At 45.7% G+C, this 21668-nt stretch overlaps 2 protein-coding genes across 4 annotated transcripts in view; both read left to right on the top strand.

Annotated features, from left to right (window-relative positions):
- The window catches only part of TTC28 (tetratricopeptide repeat domain 28), a 209791-nt gene extending 195800 nt beyond the window's left edge, over positions 1-13991 (top strand). Inside the window, exons 16-21 of one of the 2 annotated variants that reach the window (XM_085309723.1) lie at positions 811-935; positions 2000-2231; positions 2731-2807; positions 5776-5905; positions 6976-7083; positions 8444-13991. In XM_085309723.1, the coding sequence (XP_085165849.1) occupies positions 811-935; positions 2000-2231; positions 2731-2807; positions 5776-5905; positions 6976-7083; positions 8444-10074 (2303 nt within the window). In that variant the 3' untranslated portion in view covers positions 10075-13991. The remainder of the gene's footprint in view (positions 1-810; positions 936-1999; positions 2232-2730; positions 2808-5775; positions 5906-6975; positions 7084-8443) is intronic. The other variant, XM_085309724.1, reaches the window with a different exon arrangement.
- Positions 13992-20623: 6632 nt separating this feature from the next.
- Positions 20624-21668, top strand: part of PITPNB (phosphatidylinositol transfer protein beta) — a 39066-nt gene continuing 38021 nt past the window's right edge. For both annotated transcript variants that reach the window (XM_085309720.1, XM_085309721.1), the window contains exon 1: positions 20624-20706. In XM_085309720.1, the coding sequence (XP_085165846.1) occupies positions 20687-20706 (20 nt within the window). In that variant the 5' untranslated portion in view covers positions 20624-20686. The remainder of the gene's footprint in view (positions 20707-21668) is intronic.

Here is a 21668-nt window from a genome sequence, read left to right as displayed (position 1 = left end):
GTTAGGATGTGATTCAGAGAGTATCGGATGGGAGCTGGGTTTAGGTTAGAGGCCACAGTTCCATTTGTATTTTATTTTCCTTTTAAGAATTCACTGCCTCAAAAAAAGAAGGTTGTATCAAAAAAAAAAAAAAAAAAAAAAAAAAGACCCAGCTCCAGGCAAAATAGAATGAGAATGAGTGTGGACATGAGCTCTGAGCATCACCATCAAGCAGGGTCACTCAGACTGTCTTTGCACTGCTCCTGCCGTGATTTATGAGCAAAGTCACTTTACTCATATGCTATCTTCCCACTTTGACCATTGGCAGCGAGTCCCTGAGAGCACCATAGCCCAGACAGCACCATGTCCAGCAGCGGTGGATGAGGAGGGGCAGGCAGGGCTACCTGTGCTGGTGCCTGGAGAAGCTAACATTTATACAGTGCGTAAGTCAAGACAGATTTTTGACCTAGCCAGGGAAAGCTCACAATTTTCTGATTTCCATTGTTTCTAGGCTCTATCTAGTATCCGTTGATTTCTGCTGCTGTAAAGCAGACATGGAGCATGCTAGGACAGGTCTAGCTGTATTACAGCATTTTTCCATTTGCTTGAACAGGAAAATGGTATTGATTTGATAGGGCAGGAAAGTAAGAAGCGTCCAGGGAGCTTTCTGGAAGTCAATCTATGGGACAGCTCTAGGGAGAAGAATGTAACTCTGCAGGGGGAATGAACCATTTATTTTATTAGTTTGAAGGAGCAGGGAGTATCTGCCTCTGTTTTGCAAGTTTTCTGTAGTGAGAAGAGATTGAGAAGCTCTTACTCTGAATCTTACAGGTTTCACACTCATCGGGAGTGATGTGAAGCTCAACAGCCCTTCTTCGCTAGTAGGGCAGGCCCTGACTGAGATTCTGCAGCACCCGGAAAGGGCACGAGATGCCCTACGCGTCCTGCTACATCTGGTAAGAGAAATGAAATACAGCACCCAGCAGGTGTGGGGAGGGGCATTACAGCCTGTGTAATTCCAAGATGATGCTACCTGTGGGTAAGCATTTGTGAATGATTGGGAAGAGAAACAACGGGATTTAATTACTCACACTTGAATTTAAACCTTTCTCCCTCAGCACAAAGTAGTATCTTGCCAAAATTCTGGGTCATGGTGAAAAGAGTGGGATACCTGATGGGGTTTCCAGAGCAGATACCACGTCCTGCCTTGTCTTGTGACAAACTCTTCCTTGGACTCATCTTGTTCAAAATAGCTGTTGAATTGAGTCTGTGCTTTACAAAATGAGATAATTGGTGAGGTTAATTGTTTTTGTAAGAAAATAGCTACAGACATTGCAAGGGAAGCAGTAATGGAGATGCAGAGTAATTTAGTGGCTGCTGTCTCTTCACATATTTGGAGGTAAGAGGCACTTCTGTTCCCATACGTGCCAGTAGCCTGCAGTGGGGAGCAGCAGGACCAGGGCCAGGCTGCCAGATGGTTAGAATCCTCTCTCACGATTTTGGGTATTTTTCCTTCCAGCATGTCTTCTCTCCTGCCGCAAGGAATGTGGAATATCCATAGAGTGGTGGAAACCTATGAATAAAGCTAGTCATCCCAGCTGCTCCTTACTGTGAACACTTCCCTCCCTTTGCTATTTACGATATAGCTGGTTGTGCTATCTTGCCTGGTAATGAGCAGTGTACTCAAGAGACTGGAACCTGTGCATGAGTCATCTTTTGGGGACAAATGCAGCTGCAGCTTATAGGAATGATCACAATTAAACTGGTACCTAGTTTCCTATGGCATTCGTATCTCCAGCATCCCAGAGAATAATGACTGATCACAGAGATTTTACAACTGAGTATTGAGTTACTGGAGCCTCTGCTTCCAAGGGCACTAACATTCTTCTATGTAAGACAAGGCAGGTTCAACATCGGTCTTACTGTCACTCAGTCTGCCCTTCCTGACTCTTCTCTGTATACAGAAATCATTAATAAAAATCTGTTATAAAATAAGCTAATGCTGTATTTTCCCCCAAAGGTGGAGAAGTCATTGCAGCGGATCCAGAATGGGCAGCACAACTCCATGTACACCTCCCAACAAAGCGTGGAGAATAAAGTTGGTGGCATTCCTGGCTGGCAGGCTCTGCTCACGGCTGTGGGGTTCCGACTGGATCCTCCTGCCAGCGGCCTGCCTGCAGCAGTGTTCTTCCCCACCTCGGACCCTGGTGAGCGGCTACAGCAGTGCAGCACCACCATACAGTCCCTCCTAGGTAAGCACCAGGCCAGCCATGGGCTCTGTCCAAGCATACTTCTACTTTTCTCTGATTTTTTTTTTTTTTTTTTGATGAGGCCCTACAAAATAACGAAGTTTGATGTTGTTCTAGATTTCTACAATAACAAAATAAAAGCATTTAGCAAGACAAAGGCTCTAGAAGTAAATGTTTATTGAATATTTTGTAATACGTGGAAATATTTACCACCAGATCCAGTATCTGAAAAGCATGATGTGATTGTTCCTTTCTCTCTGCTCTCAGTCAGAAGCTGTTTATCAGATATAAAGTTGAGAAGATACYTTTGATTTCTAGAAATTACTGCTGCTTTCAGAACCGTTCACTGATGTGGRGGAGAGATTTTAGGAATTAGCTGAGTTTGTGTTCTGTTCAGATTGTTGTATCAAGAACCAGCCAGATTTTGAGTAAATCGAGAAATAGTTTGAACAATCAAGCAACAGTTTTTCTATGAACCTTTTTTTCTATTGATGTTTTTCAGGTTTGCCTAACCCTGCACTTCAGGCACTTTGTAAACTTATAACAGCTTCAGAAACAGGAGAACAGCTTATCAACCGGGTAAGCTGGGAGGTTTCTCTCCATCACCCGTTTCCAAATGCTTCCTTTTAGGACAATGAGTTCAGAAATGCACAAAATAGTTTATACTCCAGTTTATCAGCCCAGCAATTGCATGCTAGGAGACTTCAATATTGACATTTTAAACTTGCCTCTTTACATGAGCAAAAGTGAACGTCCAGGAGAGCAAAATGCAGGCATGTTGTTGAGCTGCATGGCCTTCAGTCTCCCAGTTCAAAGACAGAAGTGAAAACATAAGTTCAGCAGTGAGATGGAAGCAAAATACAGGAAAGGAGTGGTAGAAGCACTAACTGCTTTTTGGCAACCCCGTCTGGGGCCCATGCTGGCTGGTCTTTGTCCAGAGTAATTACTAGTATCCCAAACGATAGCACCTACTTTGGACAACGCCAGATCTGTGAGGTTTGAGTGTTCGTGGCTCTGCCAGAAGGATTCAGTATTTTTAAGAACAGAGCATTGCCACCTACAGCTACAGGACCTGCCTCCTCTTCTCACGTTCCCTTCTCTCCCCATCCTTTCTAGCATGCCTAGTCTAACCTAACCTCACTCTTTGCCACCAGCCTGGCTGGCTTTCTGTCACATGTTTCTTACTGTCCTGATTTTCCTCTAATGCCATTATTTTGGTCATTTGCCTGCTTTAGTAAATGTACACAGCATATGTTGTGCATAGGTGCATAGCTCACCTTCTTTTCCCCACTAGGGGAGTGCTGCAGTGGGTAGCTGGGATTACCCCCCTGTCATTTCAGAAGGGTCCCCTTCACTCTGTCATGTTGAGTCTCTCTGCACAAAACACAAAATAACAGGACTAACTTTACAGTTATCCATTAGACTGAGTCTATTTCAAGGAAATGTTTTTTTTTGTCAGAATCTGCAATAGTGTGTGAGATATATCTAATAGATCATGCTTTATAGAATTTTACTCTCTTGCCTTGGTTGTTTTGTTAGGACCTGAAGCTTTCGTGGCTGAGTAGCAGTAGGTTATTTTGTCCTCATCGCCACCAGAGGGAGGCCCAGAGTAGGTGGGATGTGATGAGTAAAGGACATTCCAGTGGTTTGTATGTTAGAGCCCTCGTAGCGCGCCGTGATCATATAGTGTAACAGTATCCCTGAGATTATTTCCCGATTGTCTTCTTCCCTCAGATAATTAAATCACCGAAGAAAAAGAAATTCAGATAGCTGTACACAGCTTACAAAAGATGTACTCCCTGTTTCCCTATATTGGCAGAGATACTGCATTGTTTCTGCAAATGTTTTTCTGTAGCCCATAACCAAGCAGAATTCCCTTTTGCACAAGAGTCTATCCAGTTAAAAGTTAGGGTGGTTTTGACTTAGCTCTTCCTTCTTCTGCTGTTAAGTTGCTTTTCTTTGCCTCCTTGCTCTCAGCAGTTGAGTTAGTGAGCAGCTAAGGCTCTGCTATCCCAAAGGACTGAAGGTTGTTAAAAATATGTTGAGAGATGTCTCCATTCAAAGCTGTAATGACTGGTAGTTGAGTCACTGGATAGTACTTTCTTCAGTCTCTCCAGTACAGAGTGATAGGTTTCATAATGTAGTTAGTGTTCTTGGTATTAATGAAGCAGCAAGGCAGGGAGCAGATCTCTTGCAGTGGATAGAAAGTATGTGTTTTTATGTGGAAAAATGAAAGGCAGGAACTGGAAAAGGAAGAACTCTGGTATTACTGCATATACAAGAAAAAGCTAGGGATCATTGACTGCAGCAAGGGCCAGTAATGTATCCCAGAGAAAAAGAGAGGGGCTTGTTGGTGTTCAACCTTCTGCCAGAATGGGGGTTGGCCTGGGGTATCTGCCCATTAAGTGTCTGGTTTGATTGTAATGAGCTGGTTACTGCTAGATTCCAGCTGCCTTTTCCCACGTTACTGGACTCCTTCTAATTCACTGCTCAAGCCATTTCCATTACTCTTCTTTCTCTGGGTAGAACATCCTGCATTCAGGATGCTGGTTTGTATGCAGATGTGTCACTGCATGGCGAAGTTCCCTCCCAAAGGCACTTTTTAGCACAGAATAACCTGTGTTCTTTCTTTCTTTCCTTCTTTTCTCCTCTCTTTTTCTTTCTTGTTATCTGCTGCCCGAAGGCTGTTAAAAATGTGGTGGGAATGGTGAGTATGACATGCAGGGGGGAAAATACACTCCTGTGCAGGATGGAGTGCACAGACATAGAGTGCATAGTCATTGCAGACCCATTTCCCTGAGATGCAGGGTAGTGCCTTCACCCTGCTTGCAGACCTGGAGTTTAYTTTGTAATGCTAATGTGGAAAAAAGACAGTGTAAGCTTTTGTGGGTTGTGTAAGAGCTTCTAAGATGAGATGGGTGATCCTGGGATGCATTTGGTGCTGGATTAATGACTTTCCATCCTTCCTGCCCTGGCTGTGTTTCTGAGTTCCATGGGATCCTGGCACCTTAATTTGTGTCAGATCTTTACGAACACATTTTTTCTGAACTTTGTTACTTCCGTCTTTTGGGCGTTTTTGGTTAAGAAACTTCTTTCCTTGAGAAGTCATGAAAGTATTAGAAAAGTCTTCCATAGTTTCATGCTGAGAATTAATCCCTTAAGATTCACAAAAAGGAGTATGGCTCAGTCATGGAATGGGCTTTAGCAAATGTCTGTGAGCAGCCCCAAGGTGTCTCTTTCCTTTTCTTTCATGTCCCAGATTTTCCTGCTGTGCTTCCTCCTTGCTCTTTTTCCACTGGCCACATCTCCAGCCCTCACCTCTGTTCTGTCCCGTGTTTTGCTAGTGTTGAAATTTGTCCATCATCACTGTCTCTGGACTGCTTCCTTTGCCCAGACCTTTTCATCTCACTGTTCTACTCAGGGGCAGCAGCTGATTATATGGATCTGTAGAGAGAGGGCTGTTTGCAATGCATTTCCTTAGCTTTTCATCAGAAAAGCAATGATGTGGTTTGTAAGTAATGGCTAATCTTTGTATTGTTACCTTCAGCTACATCAAGTCTTGGTTCAACTTCAGGCAGGAGAGAAGGAGCAGGATTTCTCCTCTGCACCAATCCAGGTTTCCATCAGTGTCCAGCTCTGGAGGCTTCCTGGCTGTCATGAGTTTCTGGCAGCTCTAGGTAGGATAACACTTCCTCCCGTTTTCTTACTATTACTCATGTCTCATGTAGTAGGTTCATGTGGTGTGGGGGCTCACAGCAGTATATTTTTTTGCCTGGGTACTACTTGGTTTTCTGCATCTTTGGATGCAATCCCTGACTGCTTAGTATGTCTCTGCCACTTCACATGCACTCACTAGTGGGCCAGTGGCAGAGTGAGGTTTTTTTCATGCACTGAAACATCTCCTGAGGCAGCAGAACATGGATTTCAGGGTTGACAGCAACTTGGTGCCGTCAAGTTGGTTCAACCCCGTTTTTTATTTCGGAGTCCTGTTCCCCTGCTGTTTCTATTATATACCAGTTAGTTTGCTTCTGATCTTCTATCTGAAATGAACCAACTGTTCCTTTGGCAGCGAAACCTGTGCACTGAGCAAGGATGGGACATACCACGGTGATAGTATGTATCAGGGTCTGCATCCTGCAGAAAAGACAGATGAGAACTACATATCAAATTAGATTTTATTCTGTTTTGGACCCTACTTTGGGGAAGGGCATTGTGGGAAAGAGGCAGCACTGCAAAAAGAGACATGCGGGAAAACTGCAAGAAGAGCTAASAGAGGCCAGCATCATTTCCAACACATATTCATGCCCCTTTCTGCCCAGCCCTCGTTGGCCAAGTTCCAAGATCTCTGTTCTTCTTCAGGCCTATTTCTGTGAGAAATCTTTGAATTAATGATGAATGGCAGGGGCACGTAGGAGCCCTCCCCAGAAACGTGGTTAGTCTATGATTTCCTGACAATTCTAAATAATGTGCACATGAAAAAAAAATACTGAGTGCTGTATTATGTCTATCAGTTTGGATATAAGTGATCAGTGTAAGTGTTCAGGGTGCGGCACCTTAAAGCCTGCCTTTAATAATAATAAAAACAAACCAGCAATTGTACATTGTAGGCCAAGCATAATCATTCTAGGACACTGCAGGATCTCATATTGTTTTGTTCTGTTTGTATTGTAAATAAGATCACATCCCTTTTAAGACATGGGATCTTTCTRTGAGATACAACTTTTTTTTGCTTCATATTCTGATGCAGGTTTTGACCTTTGTGAAGTTGGGCAAGAGGAGGTGATTCTGAAAACTGGGAAACAAGCTAATAGGAGGACAATGCACTTTGCTCTACAGTCCTTGCTGGCACTTTTTGGTAAAGCTACTTATGGTAGTTCTTGCTCCTCTAACATCTGCTGATTTGGTCAGAATGGCCTTTCTTGATATTTCATGTTCTCCTCTTTTGTGCACACATACGTACATCATACATTCTTCATACAGACCACACATTGTACAGTAGGTGCAGCAAATGTTATTTGCTATATATAAATATGATTGACAACTTCCAAAGTTCAGTTGCCTCCGAAAAATGCTCCTGATAGGCAGACAACCTTACAACACCATACTGCTGGAAAGATGCTAAAATAGAGTGTGTGTGTCTGGATAGCTCAAAGTGTTTTCCAAAGACTGTATCATGCCTTGTAGCACTAATGTCTGGAGTGGGATGTATTAGGAAGAGTGTTGTCAGCAGGTTGAGGGAGGTGATCCTGCCCCTCTGCTCAACCCTGGTAATTCCTCATCTGGAGTACTGTGTCCAAATCTAGGCTCCCATCAGTACAACAGATAGGGAACTACTGGAGAGAGTCCAGCGTAGGGCTGCAAAGATGATTTGGTGACCGGAGCATCTCTCTTATGAGGAAAGGCTGTGAGAGCTGGGACTGTTTAGCCTGGATAAGAGAAGACTGAGAGGGGATCTTAACRATGTCTACAAATACCTTCAGGAAGGGTGTCAAGAGGTTGGGGCTGAACTCTCTTCAGTGGTGCCAAGTGATAGGACAAGAGGCAGCAGGCACAAACTGAAACACAGGAAATTCTACCTGAATATAAGGAAAAACTTCTTTATTGTGAGAGTGGCAGAGTACTGGGACAGGTTGCCCAGAGAGGTTGTGGAATCTCTTTCCCTGGAGATAGTCAAAATCTGCCTGGATGCGATCTTGTGCAAGATGCTCCAAGTGACCATGCTTGAGCAGGGGGTTTGGATTAGGTGATCTCCAGAAGTCCCATCCAACATCAACTATTCTGTGTGATTCTGTGTGTGAGTAGGAAATGTTTGCATCATTTTACAAAATGAGAAAAAAGCACTAAGAGACTTGACAAGAAGCCAAAGCTGGAACTAGAATCAGTCCAGCAACTGGAGGATGTGTAACCCATAACTGGTTTGTGAGATCGAAAGTGACAATCCATTGACAAGTTTCCAGAGTTTTCCTGTAGGGTGCTTGGACTGAGTTCCTACTTATTCACTTCCTGGGTTGTGCACATTATTCTTCTTGACTAAGTAGTAGTTGTTTTTTTGAGTAGCATAACACCTGTGTGCATATTGTAGCATTTCCTCTTAATTCTGATGAGAACATTACCTGGTTTTAGTTGGTTTTAGTGTCTATGTAGGGATGTGATTGTACGTGTGTGTGTGTGTGTATATATATATATATATAAATATATATCTTTTTCTTTTTTAGATTCTACAGAGCTTCCTAAGCGCCTTAGCCTGGACAGTTCCTCATCACTAGAGTCACTGGCTTCTGCTCAGTCTCTTTCCAACCCAGTATTACCCCAGTATCAAAACCCTCCATTCTCTCCTACTTGTCCAGACAGCATTGCATCAGATGCCATTTCTGTATATAGCCTGAGCTCCATTGCTTCTTCCATGAGTTTTGTTTCCAAGCCAGAGAGCATGCCAGATGGTGTGGGGCATAGAGGACGCCAGGACTATGAGAGGCCCAAGAACATCTATCCACATAGGCCTTCTGCAGCACAGAGCCAGCTGTCATTGCAAACTAGCACTGCAGTGAGCAGAGATGAGGAGGAGTATGAAGGATTTTCCATAATTAGCAATGAGCCTTTGGCCAATTACCAAGAAAACGTAAAAACGAGATTTTCCCCTGATCACAAACAGCCCCAAACTAGTCAGACTGGAGGTATTAAAGAGTCTGTCATTTCCAAGGGGAACATCAGTACCCCAAATTCTCCTGTTAAAATGACTCTTATTCCCAGTCCAAACTCACCTTTCCAAAAGGTTGGGAAACTTGCAAGTTCTGATACTGGGGAATCTGACCAATCTAGCACTGAGACTGACAGCACTGTCAAGTCCCAGGAGGACAACAATCCAAAGCTTGATCCACAAGAGTTGGCCCAAAAAATTCTGGAGGAAACTCAGAGTCACCTCATTGCTGTTGAACGTCTTCAGAGAAGCAGCAGTCAAATAAGCAAAAGCAACAGTTCAGACGATGTGGCTCCCACACCAGCYGGTGCATCTGCATTCAGATCCTCAGAGACCAGTGCATTCAGTAGGCCAGTCAGCTCTAATCAGAAAAACCAGTCTTCACCTGTTACAATTAAACCAAAGCCTCCAACAAGGAGTTCGTCCCTGCAGAAAGTGAGTTCTGGCTACAATAGCCCCACAACATCCGAGATGTCAAACAAAGAAGGTGCGGGCCAATACAGTGGGCAGCCATCTCCAGGTTCTGATTCACATGGGTCCTTAACTGAACAACCTCACTTTAAACTCAAGTACCCCAGCTCTCCTTATAGTGCTCATATTTCTAAATCACCCAGAAATATCTCTCCAAGCTCAGGGCATCAGTCTCCTGGTGGCAGCACTCCATCTCCTGCTCTGTCTTATTCCTCAGCTGGTTCTGCTCGCTCAAGCCCAGCTGATGCCCCAGATATAGACAAATTAAAGATGGCTGCCATTGATGAAAAAGTGCAAGCAATTCACAACTTAAAAATGTTCTGGCAAAGCACTCCCCAGCACTCCACTGGCCCAGTAAAGATTTTCCGAGGAGCTCCTGGAACAATGACTTCTAAGAAAGATGTCCTCAGCTTGCTAAACTTATCTCCACGACACAGCACAGAAGAAAGTGCAGATAAGCTGGAACTAAAGGACCTATCTATTCAGCAACACTTTGCTTCTCCACAAAAGAACCCTCCAAACGGACACAGGCGCCCTGAAACTACAAATGCAGTGACATCAACTCATTCTTCACCTTCCAGTAGTACTCCAGGAACTGTACGCCCTTTGAGGCTGCCATCTGGAAATGGTTATAAATTCTTGTCACCGGGAAGATTTTTTCCTTCCTCCAAATGTTGAAATGTCCTCTATACCAACTGATGACTTAAAATCTTGTTAAAAGTATTTGCTTCTGCCCACTTGCCTTTATCAATACAGAACCACAGAATATTACCTAAAAAAGCCATGGTCACACCCACGGTTGGCAGTACGCAGGTGAGCAACAGATGGGCCCTGTCTTCACAGCAGGAGCATGGGCCTTACACAGATGGGTTTTGGTTCCCCTTACCTGGACCCTGGCCAGACTCACTTGATAACAGTTCTTATGCAGTGTTCAGTATTTGCAGCAACAGGTCCAATGAATCTAGTTGTTTGTTTGTAAAATATTAGCTCTTAAGCCACGTACTTGTATTTCTTATCCTAACAGGAGGTTTTGCAGCAAACTTTTTATACAGAAATTAATACATATCAGGGATTGGAGAAGGAGGTGAGAGAAGGCAAAACTTTGATTTATACCATAAAGAAAGTGTGCACAAGTTTCTGCCTAAAAAAGTACAAGCCATTTCTTTGATTGCTTTCAAAGGCTGAAAAGGAGGATAACACATCTCCAGTACCTCTGCTAAGTTAGCCAAACACAAGAAATTACTGGTGCAGCAACTCCATAGCAGCACGATGCTGGCAGTTGTCTTGCATCATTCAGAGGCTAGTAGGACAGAGGTGTCTCATTCCAAAACCTCCTTCTCAGGTATCTYCTCTGGAGGGAGACCTTTCAGGTGAATTTTTGCTGACTGATCTGCTCCCAAAATGTTTTGGGCATAGTGAACAATTTGAGCCTCTCACATGAGGTGGGGGAATGTGTCGGAGAAACAAATTCTGGTTTTATTGAATGATCTGATGCTTCTTGCACATAGCTTTATTATGGTAGAGATTTATCTTGGCAAGTATTTAGTCAGCACAGATGTCTTCTGTCTGCTAAGTGTGTGCAGAAAAGGGAGACAAACATTGAAACTTAGAGCATTATTTTACAGTTCCACAGGAGRCAGGAATCTGACATCAGTGTATGTGATTTAGAAATCACATGTCCAAATAAATCCATCACTAATTCTGCTGAACCTTTCAAAATAGTTCATCACGGGCAGGTCTTCAAATCTTTCCCATCCTGTAGAAACTCATTTCTTTTGGGGAYGAGTATCCCAGTATAAGTACATGAGATAGGTTTATGTCCACGTGCAATCAGAACGTAYAGGATGGACCATGCAGACTGGCTACTTACAGAATCTGTGCACCCTCTTATCCATGGAGAAAATAGAAAAAAAAAGCAACCCAGGGGTGATGTGTAAAAGACAGTAAGCTTCTCTATCTTAGATTATATTTAGGTTTAATGGATCACATTTGAGAGGTTTGTGGGATTTTTTTAAGTGGCCTTTCAGTGCAGTGATGTAATAATAATCAGAAGTGATCATTTACATGCACTAAAATCTATGGACATGTGGTAACATTAACTCAGCCACATTGCACACTTAGATCAAAGAAAAGTATTTCACAGGCCATGAGCTATGAAGTCGGAGCACTGAATCACCAAGGCTTTTGGTTGCTGTTCTGCACTCCCCAAATTTCTTGAGCAACTGGGGGCTAATCACTTCACCTCTCTGTGCCTCATCTTCCCCATCTAAGTGGGGATAGTAATACTTACCTACCTACCTCACAGAGGTGTTGTGAGGCTTAATTAACAAATTAAGCCCTGAGCTTTAGTCAGATCTTAAGTCAACTTCCAGTCTTGCGCCTGACTACCTGAATGGTGAATGCAGTCAGCTCTCTAATCTTACAAGGGGCACACGGTTGATGCAGATAATTGTTCCATCCATCATGTCTGGATGCTCTTYCTGAAAATACGGGGCTGATCATTTGTGATTTTCTTCAGGATCTTGGAGGAAAGGCATGGTAGGAAGAAAGAAGATTAAATTTTTATACCTTAATACAGCATTACWTATGTTCAGCTTCCTGATAGTGCACATATCAAATGCTTGCTTTGATTATATTCAAGAATTCAGTGGTTTTGGAGGAATGCTTTCCTTTTCACCGTTGCAAGGAATTAATATGAGTACTAAAGGCACAGAATATAGGGTTGTGTTATTTTAGTCAGCTAAAAAGGATGGATGCTGACGAGTTTCAGTGCAGAAAGACAAGACTTCAGTTATTCACTTATTTATGTTATGCAATGTAGCAAAACAGTCAAGAAAAATCTGTTAAACTCACATGATGCAAGTTACTTGTCTGTACATTACATCTTCCTGTGATGGATTGGTGCTAGGTATCTTCTTCATTAAGGATAGGAAGAGTTAAAATAGTGGGCTGAAATGAGTCAGTACAACACATACACTTCATGTGGATGGTGATACTGCTGATCATGCAACTTGTGGTCACAAGACTGCTGAGAGACTTCGTGTGACCTGCTCTGTTTGTAACCAACACGGCCGTCGTTGAATGACATCCCAGGGTCATCCAGGATGGAAGTGGGCAGCTTTTTGCTTATAGCAACAGCAAATACTCCCTGCAGTGCTGCATAACATGCCAGAAACAAGCCCCTCTACTTGCAGTTTACTTCCATAACTAAAGGATCTTTAATCTGTAGAAATTATATATTGCCATTTTGGTACAGCTCATTTTTATGCTGCCAGTGRGTTTCTTACTGGCTTTGGATAACTAAACTTTTCAGAAAGAGCTAAATCTTAGTTGTTGTTTAATGGTTGGGAGGGAGAAGCATTAGAAGGAAGGAAGGGTTCAGATGTAGAGGAAGTTCAGTATTTGGGAAATTGGTATTGTATAAATATGGAAGATAAGTGTCAGTAGAACAAGTCTTTTGGGAAATTTCCATTGACACAGGGCACTTCCATTGGCTTATTGAGAGCTATGAACATGCATGCTTGTCATGGTTGGGATACAGTTCACACACCTTGTGCCTCACTCCTCCACCCCTGAATGAGAAACAACCCTTTTGTGAGGAAAAAAAAAAAAGTTTTATCAGGTTTGCCCAGTATGTGGAGAAATTCAGGAAATGAAACGAACATGTTTTCCTTTTGGTATTAGAATTCCTTCTGTGGAGTTTAAATGCATTTGTTGTTGTTGTATTTGTGCATGGTACAAGTGACAACACTACTTAATACAGTGAGCAATAAGAATTAGGTATTATCCACTTTCACATTAGACCTTCCACATGCAGAAAATCCCCAAGGCAATAGAATGTATTTTAGTTTGGTTTTACCCAGTATGTTTTACTGTGTGAGATACTAATTACATATATTTTATTGACTGTCTTTAGCTTAAACTAAATGGGAACAGTAAACAATCTCAGTGATCAAAACACAGTTTCATTTCATTTTGTTGGTTAGCCTGAACTCTGGTCTGGTACTGATTTTCCGTCTTTTTAATCATACCTTATTTAAAMAAGGAAAAAGCATTGAAGGAGTGCTACACCCATATATATTGCTGTTGGCCATATTTCCTGTCATTACGTCAAACTTGTTCTGTGGACATCTCTTTCAAATTAGGTTGCTCTAGGTGTACAGAAAATCTGTGAATCTGTTAAGAAGCACTGGTAGTTTCAGGCTAGGTAACAATGAATTTGAGCAGTTTTGGGATCATTGCATCTATTGTGCCACGTTGTCCGGAAAGGCTGTACACAGGTGTGGTAAATGTGGCCCCTTCGTTGCAGACACCTTCAAAAGGACTWTGGAGATGGTAACTCATAGAGGACTGTCAGCAGGGACTCTTCCAAGCAGCAGCTCCTTAGCACTTGCTCTCCCTGTATGCAGTGTTAGCCATGTTTGGCCTGTATGGACTTTTTTTGTAAATTAAAACTCTGTTTCCAGACAGCATTAAACTTTTTATATTATGGAATTTACCATGTAAAAAGATTTTCATATTTTTATTGAAATTGCTAAGGCATTTGGCCTTCTTTCTTTGTGATTTCAGTGTCTATTAAAGCATGAGTTCTCTCAGTCCTGTAGTCTCTTGTTCTAGGGTGACATTTGTAAAGAACTGTTTAACACTGCACTCTCTGTCCTGACACCTGGCCGTACAAGCTGATCACTGGTTGTTCTTCTGGCTGCTCCGAAGCAAATAAGTCACGCATAAATCTGCCTGCTGTGGCTGCAGAATTTTCGTGGCGRACAATATGACAGCTGTCCCCAGCTTCTCCTGTGGATATGTTGGGTCACTGAGAACTTTATTTGCAGAATATAGTGTTCCTGTTACAAATGATGTTTGGGAAATWGCTTTTCCTTTTCCGTGCGGGAGATGGGTGTATCAGTATTTTCTCACGGTCTTTCTTGTTTTAGCAGCAAAAGAACACACAGGGTTGGAAGAAACCTCAAGAATCATCTATTCCCCTTCCTGCACTGAGGAAGGACCAAGTGCTGAARGTAGGATATATTTCCCCCTGTGCCCTTTGTAAAAGTCACTTAAATCTGCCCCTCTGCCCCAACATGAAAGGTGCCCTTGTCCTTAGGGGAAGTCTTGGTGGCATGAGTACCAAATGACACTAAACAGATTTTGACTTTTTTGTGTCAAAACACAAACTTAAGAGAAAACTCTTAAGTTTTCTCTAATGTCTCTCCCCCAGCTGCATTAACATGGCCTCTGTGTTGACATGACACAACATGCAAACCATATCCTAGAGCCCAGCACTGCAGGCTCTTACTGTCTTCCACTTTCTAGGCACCAATCTTTGACCTGCTGAGAATCACAGATCACAAAATAGCTGGGGTTGAAAGGGACCTCTGGAGATCCCCCTGCTCAAGCAAAGTCACCTAGAGCAGGTTGCCCAGGACTSTGTCCAGTTGGGATTTAAATATCTCCAAGGAGGGGGACTCTACAACCTCTCTGGGARTCTGTTTCAATATGAGGAATGAGGTGACCTAAACCTCATTCTTCCCTCAATCTTGCTGCTGTTAACTCTTTGGTAAGGACCTTTGCCAGCATGTTTCTAGTAGCTGATTCTCTGTGTTTGAAAACATGGATGATCAACCCCTCCAACACGGGTTTTACAGATGCTTGTCCTGACTTAGTCATGCCCTTACAATTATGTACAACCTGGTAACCCTAACATACCCACTGTTAGTCACTAAGCATCTAATATGGATGTCTTGGCTTCTTTATCACTAAGATGCTGCTGCTTCATCACAGGGACACAAGAAGGTCCTGTTACTTTCAGAGATTTACTTCTAGAACATTCAGTGCTAGAAGAAGACTGTTCAGCACTGCAGGAGAAAAAGGGAGTTGYCCAAAATCTGACCTTAAACTTTTTTTAAAAAAAACCACTTTTTAAAAAACTTTTTTTAATACTTAATATGCAAACATATATCAGGACACGTATCAGGCTGGAATGTGCTGTGAGCGTCCGTGTATGCGTTCACGCTGGATTGCCGTAGCCACCGTAGTGTATGCCAGCCCACGCCAGGTGCGTGGAGGACTCCGTGTCGCTCTGTTCCTCTYGACTCCCAACTAGCGGCAGCAGTCATTGATCACAGAGAAGTGTCATCAACTTCCTTGAAAACACTACTTGCAGCTCTAGTTCTACTGTCTTAATTACCTTTGTCTGTTTTCTGATAATTTTTCCTGATTGATTAATGCTTGTTCTTGCTTTACAATTTCCTCATCAATAGTGGCCTGTCCCTGGCCATGTGGCAGCCACATGGTCTTGCTTCCTCATTATTTTCTCATCTGTGTGAGGTCTTCTTAGTAAAGAACTGTGGCTGGTGGTTCGTTGGCCTCAAAAGAAGCCATTTCATAGGGAACTGCAGTAACTGCCACCTGCACAAACCGAAAGCAATCGGGGAACTACGTTGACTTTAGCAAGTCTCTCCCATGTTCTCCCATGATAGGAAAGGAACGTTAGTTTGTTTTGCAGTGGCTAACAGTCTCCAAGAAGTGTCCATCCCAGGCATCTTTTCTTCTCCTGGAGAGTTCTTGGACTTGGCTGAGACTTGGTGGCAGTGTGAGCACATTGCACCTCCTGCATGTGGCCAGGACATGCAGATGCATCAGAAAGATGCTTGGAGATGCAGAGGAAAAATCTGGGCTCCTGTAGTGCAGCATGTGGAGTAGGGAGAACTCCAGCTGCTTTCAGGTATCAGAATCAGAGTTCTGGTGCACTTGCCTCACCTGCACTGTTTCTGAAGCACACATCAATATAATCTGTGCACTGAAATGCACAACATTGATCTTTTTGCAGAAAAGGGAGAGTGTTCAAATATTTGAAAAAGGTGTTCCCATTTGCTGTTTATTATGTGAAAATGTGTGCGGCTGTTACAACCCCRTTTTGTCATAAGAATAGGGGCCCGGGAGCTTGCAGAAGGGAAGAGAAGTTGGCATTTCAGAGTGATGGTGCTGTTACCTGTGCTGYCAGCACACTGGGCAGTGTGTCCAAGCTATGCTGTGGACACTATGCTGTGTCCAAGCCTGGCATGCGTGGGTAATGGCAATGTCTACATCCACCGTCCTGCTGCTTCTGCAGAGAAGTGGCGGAGCACGAGCAGAGCCCACAGTGCAGCACCGGAGCAAGGAAGAAAGTATACAAGGGAATATACAAAAGAATTTCAGAAACTAGGATTTTCCTTAGTCCTGCAACTTCTTTCTGTCATGAGACCTAATACAAATGCTCACAAAGAGCATCAGGAAAATATGAATCCAGAAAGCCCCCAGAGAAACCTGCTCAGTCAGATGCAGACTGTTCAGTAACAATATCATCTTTAGCAGCAGTGTAAGAAAAGATAGTTAAAAAAGATTAATATGGGAAGTGAACTTCGATTAGTTTTTGAGATACTTGTAAAGCTACAGCATTAAGGTTTAAATCTCAAGAAGCATTTCATCTACAAAAACTTGAGTTTTAGGGTACCTCAGCACTTGCAGTTAATTCCAGGTATGAGGACATGAGGAACTGAGCAGCATTTTGCAGCCCTCCCTTTGCACCTGGGCACAGGCCAGCTGCCCACGGGCTGCGCGTTGCTGCCGCCATGCCGCGCCAGGAGCACGCCGCCCGCGCGCGGGGCTGCAGCCAGGCGGTGGGCTCCGACGGGGAGAAGCCGGGAGCCCCCGGCGCGCTGCCGATCTGCGACCCGGGCTGCCTTCAGAGGGCAAGCACGGGCTGGAGGGAGCGGCCAGCCGGGAAGGTCCCCTCCCCAAGCGGAGACCGCAGAGGAGCTTGGCTGGGCTGACGTGGCTCCTCTGGCATCAGCAGGATGCAGCTACTCACATGCTACTATCCTGTGTGGTATAATTTGGATATAAACAAAGAGATTGAGGGTTTTGGAGCAAGCATGCACTGCAGCTGGCTGAGTAAATAAAAGGCGAATGTTGCCCATATGGGGAAAGTGCAGCAGCAGGGGACTGTGCTCAGCCAGGGTTTTGAAAAAGCCAAATAAAGGAAATTGCTGAATGCTGGCAGGCTTTGGGAAGCAGACTTTTAAAGCTTCACCACTGTTCCCTGGCACAACCAGTGTGCTTTCCTCACCTCCTGGCTAAGCCAGGGCAGGCACAAGCCTGAGTGGCAGCTTTTGTAGCGTCTGCCTTCCCCCATGCCAGTGCTGGAATGAAAAAAATATTTTTATAGGTAGAGATCTACTGAGAATTTTCTTTAAATTCATTTATGCTGTGGGAGGGCCACTTGGCAASGTTTAGTTTTCCTGTTCTGGGACTCCTCTGCTCTCCTTTGCTCTAATGGAGGCGGGGTGTAAATGCATCCTTCGTTCTTGGTACTGGGAAACAAAACTTGGTTTCTCTGAGGAAATGATGGACAGGAGGAGATCAAAAGTGGGGTTGAGGGAAGATGATGCAATTCAGGCATAYAGGAACAAGGACATCGTGCTAGGGCTGATCCTCAAGCAGAAGTCTACCATTCAGTAAGGTGCAAGGACCTTTTTCCAGAGCTTCCAGACACAGATGAAAAGTGCATTTAAGCTTCCTATGGGTTGAGAGCTGACAGGAATGTCTATTTAAAATGACACATTTCTTGGCAATAGGGCAGCATTATTCACTATGAAAACATCTCTGCGTTTGTAGAGAGCTGTGAGCTATTCCACAGCAGCACATTGCCTTTTTGGGGTGCGAGGGAGGGAGGGAGAGTCTCCCCCCACACATACAGTGCCAAGCTGTAAACTTTTGCCCTCCCTTCTGACAGATTTTGMAGTGTTTGATGTTTTTCTTCCTTGTTTATCTAATAGCTTCATGATTCTGTGAGCATCTCAAACTGCTCTGAAGGGAAAGTAGGTAGTCTGCATAGCTATGAAGAAAAATCCAAAAAATGAAAGCTGATGCTCAGAAACTACAAAGCAAACAAGTATATTTAGAATGCATTGTTTTAAATAAATGCTGTAATTTCACCAGACTCATGACTTTTGAGCATCTGGAAGCAGAAATACTGTCTCCCAGTTGCTTTGCTCTTAGGGTGTTGTTTTGCCACAGGATGTACTTTAACCATGACAGAAACAGGGCAAAAGCCCACCATGAGGAAGCTTGGCCCTTGTGGCGCGTCCCATGCAGCCCAGTGGTAGGTGGGGCTTGGGTCCGACTCTGGGGTAAGGTCTCTGCAGGACATGATCCTCACTTAGTTCCTCTGTGCTCCCACTCTGAACAGCCAAGTTATAACTGGTTCTTGTCCTCTGTCCCCCATACCATCTCTCTAAGCAACACCATTCATTTATAGGTATAAAAATTTCCAGCTGGTTTATTTTAATCTGATATCTCCCTGGCACCTGTGTTAGCTTCGTCATCGCCTTCATTTTCTTTTCTCTTTGTACTGCTTTGTCTCTATGGTAATCAAGAGACTCCTACATAAAGATCTGTTACTAGAGAAATCCCTATGTGAACTCACAGAGGCTCTACATGTTTCCTTTTTTGGATTAAATACTTAGATTGAGGGTTTGGGCTCTGGAAGTGAGTATTTTTCCAGTCTGTCTGCTGCCCCACTCTGCAGTTTGGATGGTTATGTTAACAGAGAGGTCTGAGACAAAAGGGAAGCTGGGCCACACGCTGCTCTTGCAGCCACTGGGGAGAGCGTGTCCCTGTCCCACCCCATAGGATCTCCATAAAACTCATCCCTGCCAGGAGCTGGCACTACAGCCCTTGGCACGGGGGCCAGGCTGCATTGCAGAGGCATGTGGGGAATTTCTCCCCGAGGATTAGTGTTTCAGTTCTTTACAGGCTCCAGGCGCTTCTCTGGGTATTCTGCTCTGGGGACCAATATAACCTTTTAGCGYCTCTGAAGTCTGAAACTTTTAGGTTTTGTTTTTTGTTTTTAATAAAAGCTTATGATCTACCGTCATCACTCATCTGCTGGAGGGTGCAGATGGGTCTGAGCCCAGTAATGGCTATGTCCTGTTCCTCATTGCATGCATGTCAGTTCCTTGGCTAATTTCTGGTGTCCTTGCTGTCTGGGAATGAGGTAAGGCATAAAAGAAGTTCTCTCACAAGAGGGCAGCATTGGTCACGTTAATCCCAGCTCCTTGCATAYCCTTAATGATACAGCAGTAAGAGCATCTTTCCTTCAGGAGAGGTACTACCAATTCTGTTACTGATTCACTGCATCCTCATTCGTGTGACAAAACGGGCTGCTCATTACTGCAGGAGCAACCCAGCAGTTTATGAAGCAGAGCAAGTTGTGTGATGAGGGTCTGGCCAGGAACACATTGTCTAAGGCAACTTCGGGGGTTTTTTATTAAAAACCAGAGGCGTGGCAGCATTACTGCCAGGGGTGCTGAGCGAAGTACCGCAGTGCTGACAGTCCAACGCGACGATAGCGCAGTGACCTCGGTGACTGTGCTGAAAACAGATTTGGAAAGTAAGCAGGAGATGCACGTCTACTGCACRTGTGAACAGCGGCGAACCACGTTGTGAGGTGGGTAGTGGCATCCTGTGGTCTTGCTGTTCGTCGCTATTTGTACTGGGAACAAAATTGAAATGAGTATTACAAGCGTGACTGCCCCTACGCTGGGCTTCCTTAGCAGAAGGAATTTCACTCCAACAGAAGTTTCCTTCAGCAAAATTTGTGCAACTAGATCCAACTCAGAAAAAATAGCAAATACAACTACACTTTATTGCAAGGAATCTGTAAAACGACCTTCCCAAGGCAGCAGCWATGCCGCAGCGCTCCCTGGCGCCGYGCATGTTCATTACTGGCTTCATTTTTTCTGAGGCAACAAGARATTTTAGGAAGGGAAAGAGTCTCACGAGTGGCCTCGCATCCCCAGCACAAGCCGGTCACCTAGCCCGCCGGGCCTCAACGCAGAGCACAGCCCGCCGCCTGCCCGCCGCCTCCGCGGGCGCGGAAGGCCCTTCCCGCGGGGCGGGGCCGCGCCGCGCCCGCCGCCGCCCGCGCGCATGCGCGCGACGCGCCGAGGCCGGGCGCCCCCTGGCGCGGGGCGGCTGCGCCTCCGGGCGCCGCGGCTGCCGGGGCGCGCTGATTGGCTGCCCGCGGATGAGGCGAAGGCGCTGCACGCTCTCCGATTGGTCGCAGAGGGAGAGCGGCGGCCTCCCCGCGCGCTGCGTGACCGGGCCAGAGGGATGACGCCGCGCGCGCGGCGCGACGGGACTGGGCGCGCGGGCCCCTAGGGGCGGGGCCCGTGTCCCGGAAGCGCGCGGTGGCGGCCGGGTAGGCGGTGCCGGCGGCGCGTGCGCAGTGCGGGCCTGCGCGGGGAAGATGGTGCTGACCAAGGAATTGTGAGTGGGGCCGGGCGGGGGCCGCGCCGCGGGGCCTCCCGCCTCGCTCGGCCGCGCCGGGGCCGCGCCGCGGCGCCCCCTCCCCGGCCGGCGCGGGCCGCGGGCCGCTTCCCGTGGGGCCGTTATCCCCGGCGCCCTCGGGGCGGCGCGGCCGGGCGTCCCGCTGCGCCCCTCGGGCTGAAGGGGCGGCCGGAGCGCGCGGGGGCCCCGGGCCCGCCGCTGCGCAGCGCGTCCCCGTGCGCCGCGAGCAGCCCCCGCGGGCGGGTCGGCAGCTCCGGTTGTCCCGCTGGGCTGCGAGTTGCCTCCGAGCCTGGCAGCGTCCGGGCTGCGCCGCGGTGGGAGAGACAAAGGTTCGAGGGTGAAGGGCGGCGGAAGAGGCGCTCGGCGGGCGCCGTCGGGCTGCCAGGGGGCTCCGGAGCTCCCAGCTGGGCGTCGCGTAGGCGGAACGGGCAGAGGGGCCTCGCGGCGGGGCAGGCCGAACCGAGCGCGCCGCTGCCCTCGCCTCTTCGCCGGGCTTGCCCCGGTCCTGGCGGGGGAGGAGGGCTGTCTGCCCGCTTCCTTTTGAGAGCGCCGCGCTGTGTTCTCTGCTCGCGCGTCCTCATCGGCTGCGTGTGGCACTCTGCTCTGTGGARTTACCGCGTTATTTGTCTGTTATTGCTCCTGAGTTTGAACAAAGCTGCTCTTTCTTTAATGCCTCTCCTTTTTCCCACACATACGTATTAGCTGTGTTTTCCCSATTATAGTTCTATTTTGTGTGTGGTGATGTTGTGTTGATTAAAGCTGAAGTCATCGGATGCCTAGTATGCTGCCTTGCAGGTCATGAGCGGTTCTTCTTTGGATATTGAGTCAGCAACTGCTACTACTAAGACTGATGTCTTCTGTCCCCATGGTTCTTGCTAGCCAGCTTTAAAAGAAGTGTAGGGACTTCTGGTCAGGAAAATGACATATARCAGGGCTTAATA

The sequence above is a fragment of the Rhea americana genome, unplaced genomic scaffold (assembly GCF_003343005.1).
Source record: "Rhea americana isolate MKP2758 unplaced genomic scaffold, rheAme1 scaffold_301, whole genome shotgun sequence".
NCBI lineage: Eukaryota > Metazoa > Chordata > Aves > Rheiformes > Rheidae > Rhea > Rhea americana.
The sequence above is the reverse complement of the archived record's forward strand: the minus strand, read 5'-3'. Positions and strand labels throughout refer to the sequence as shown.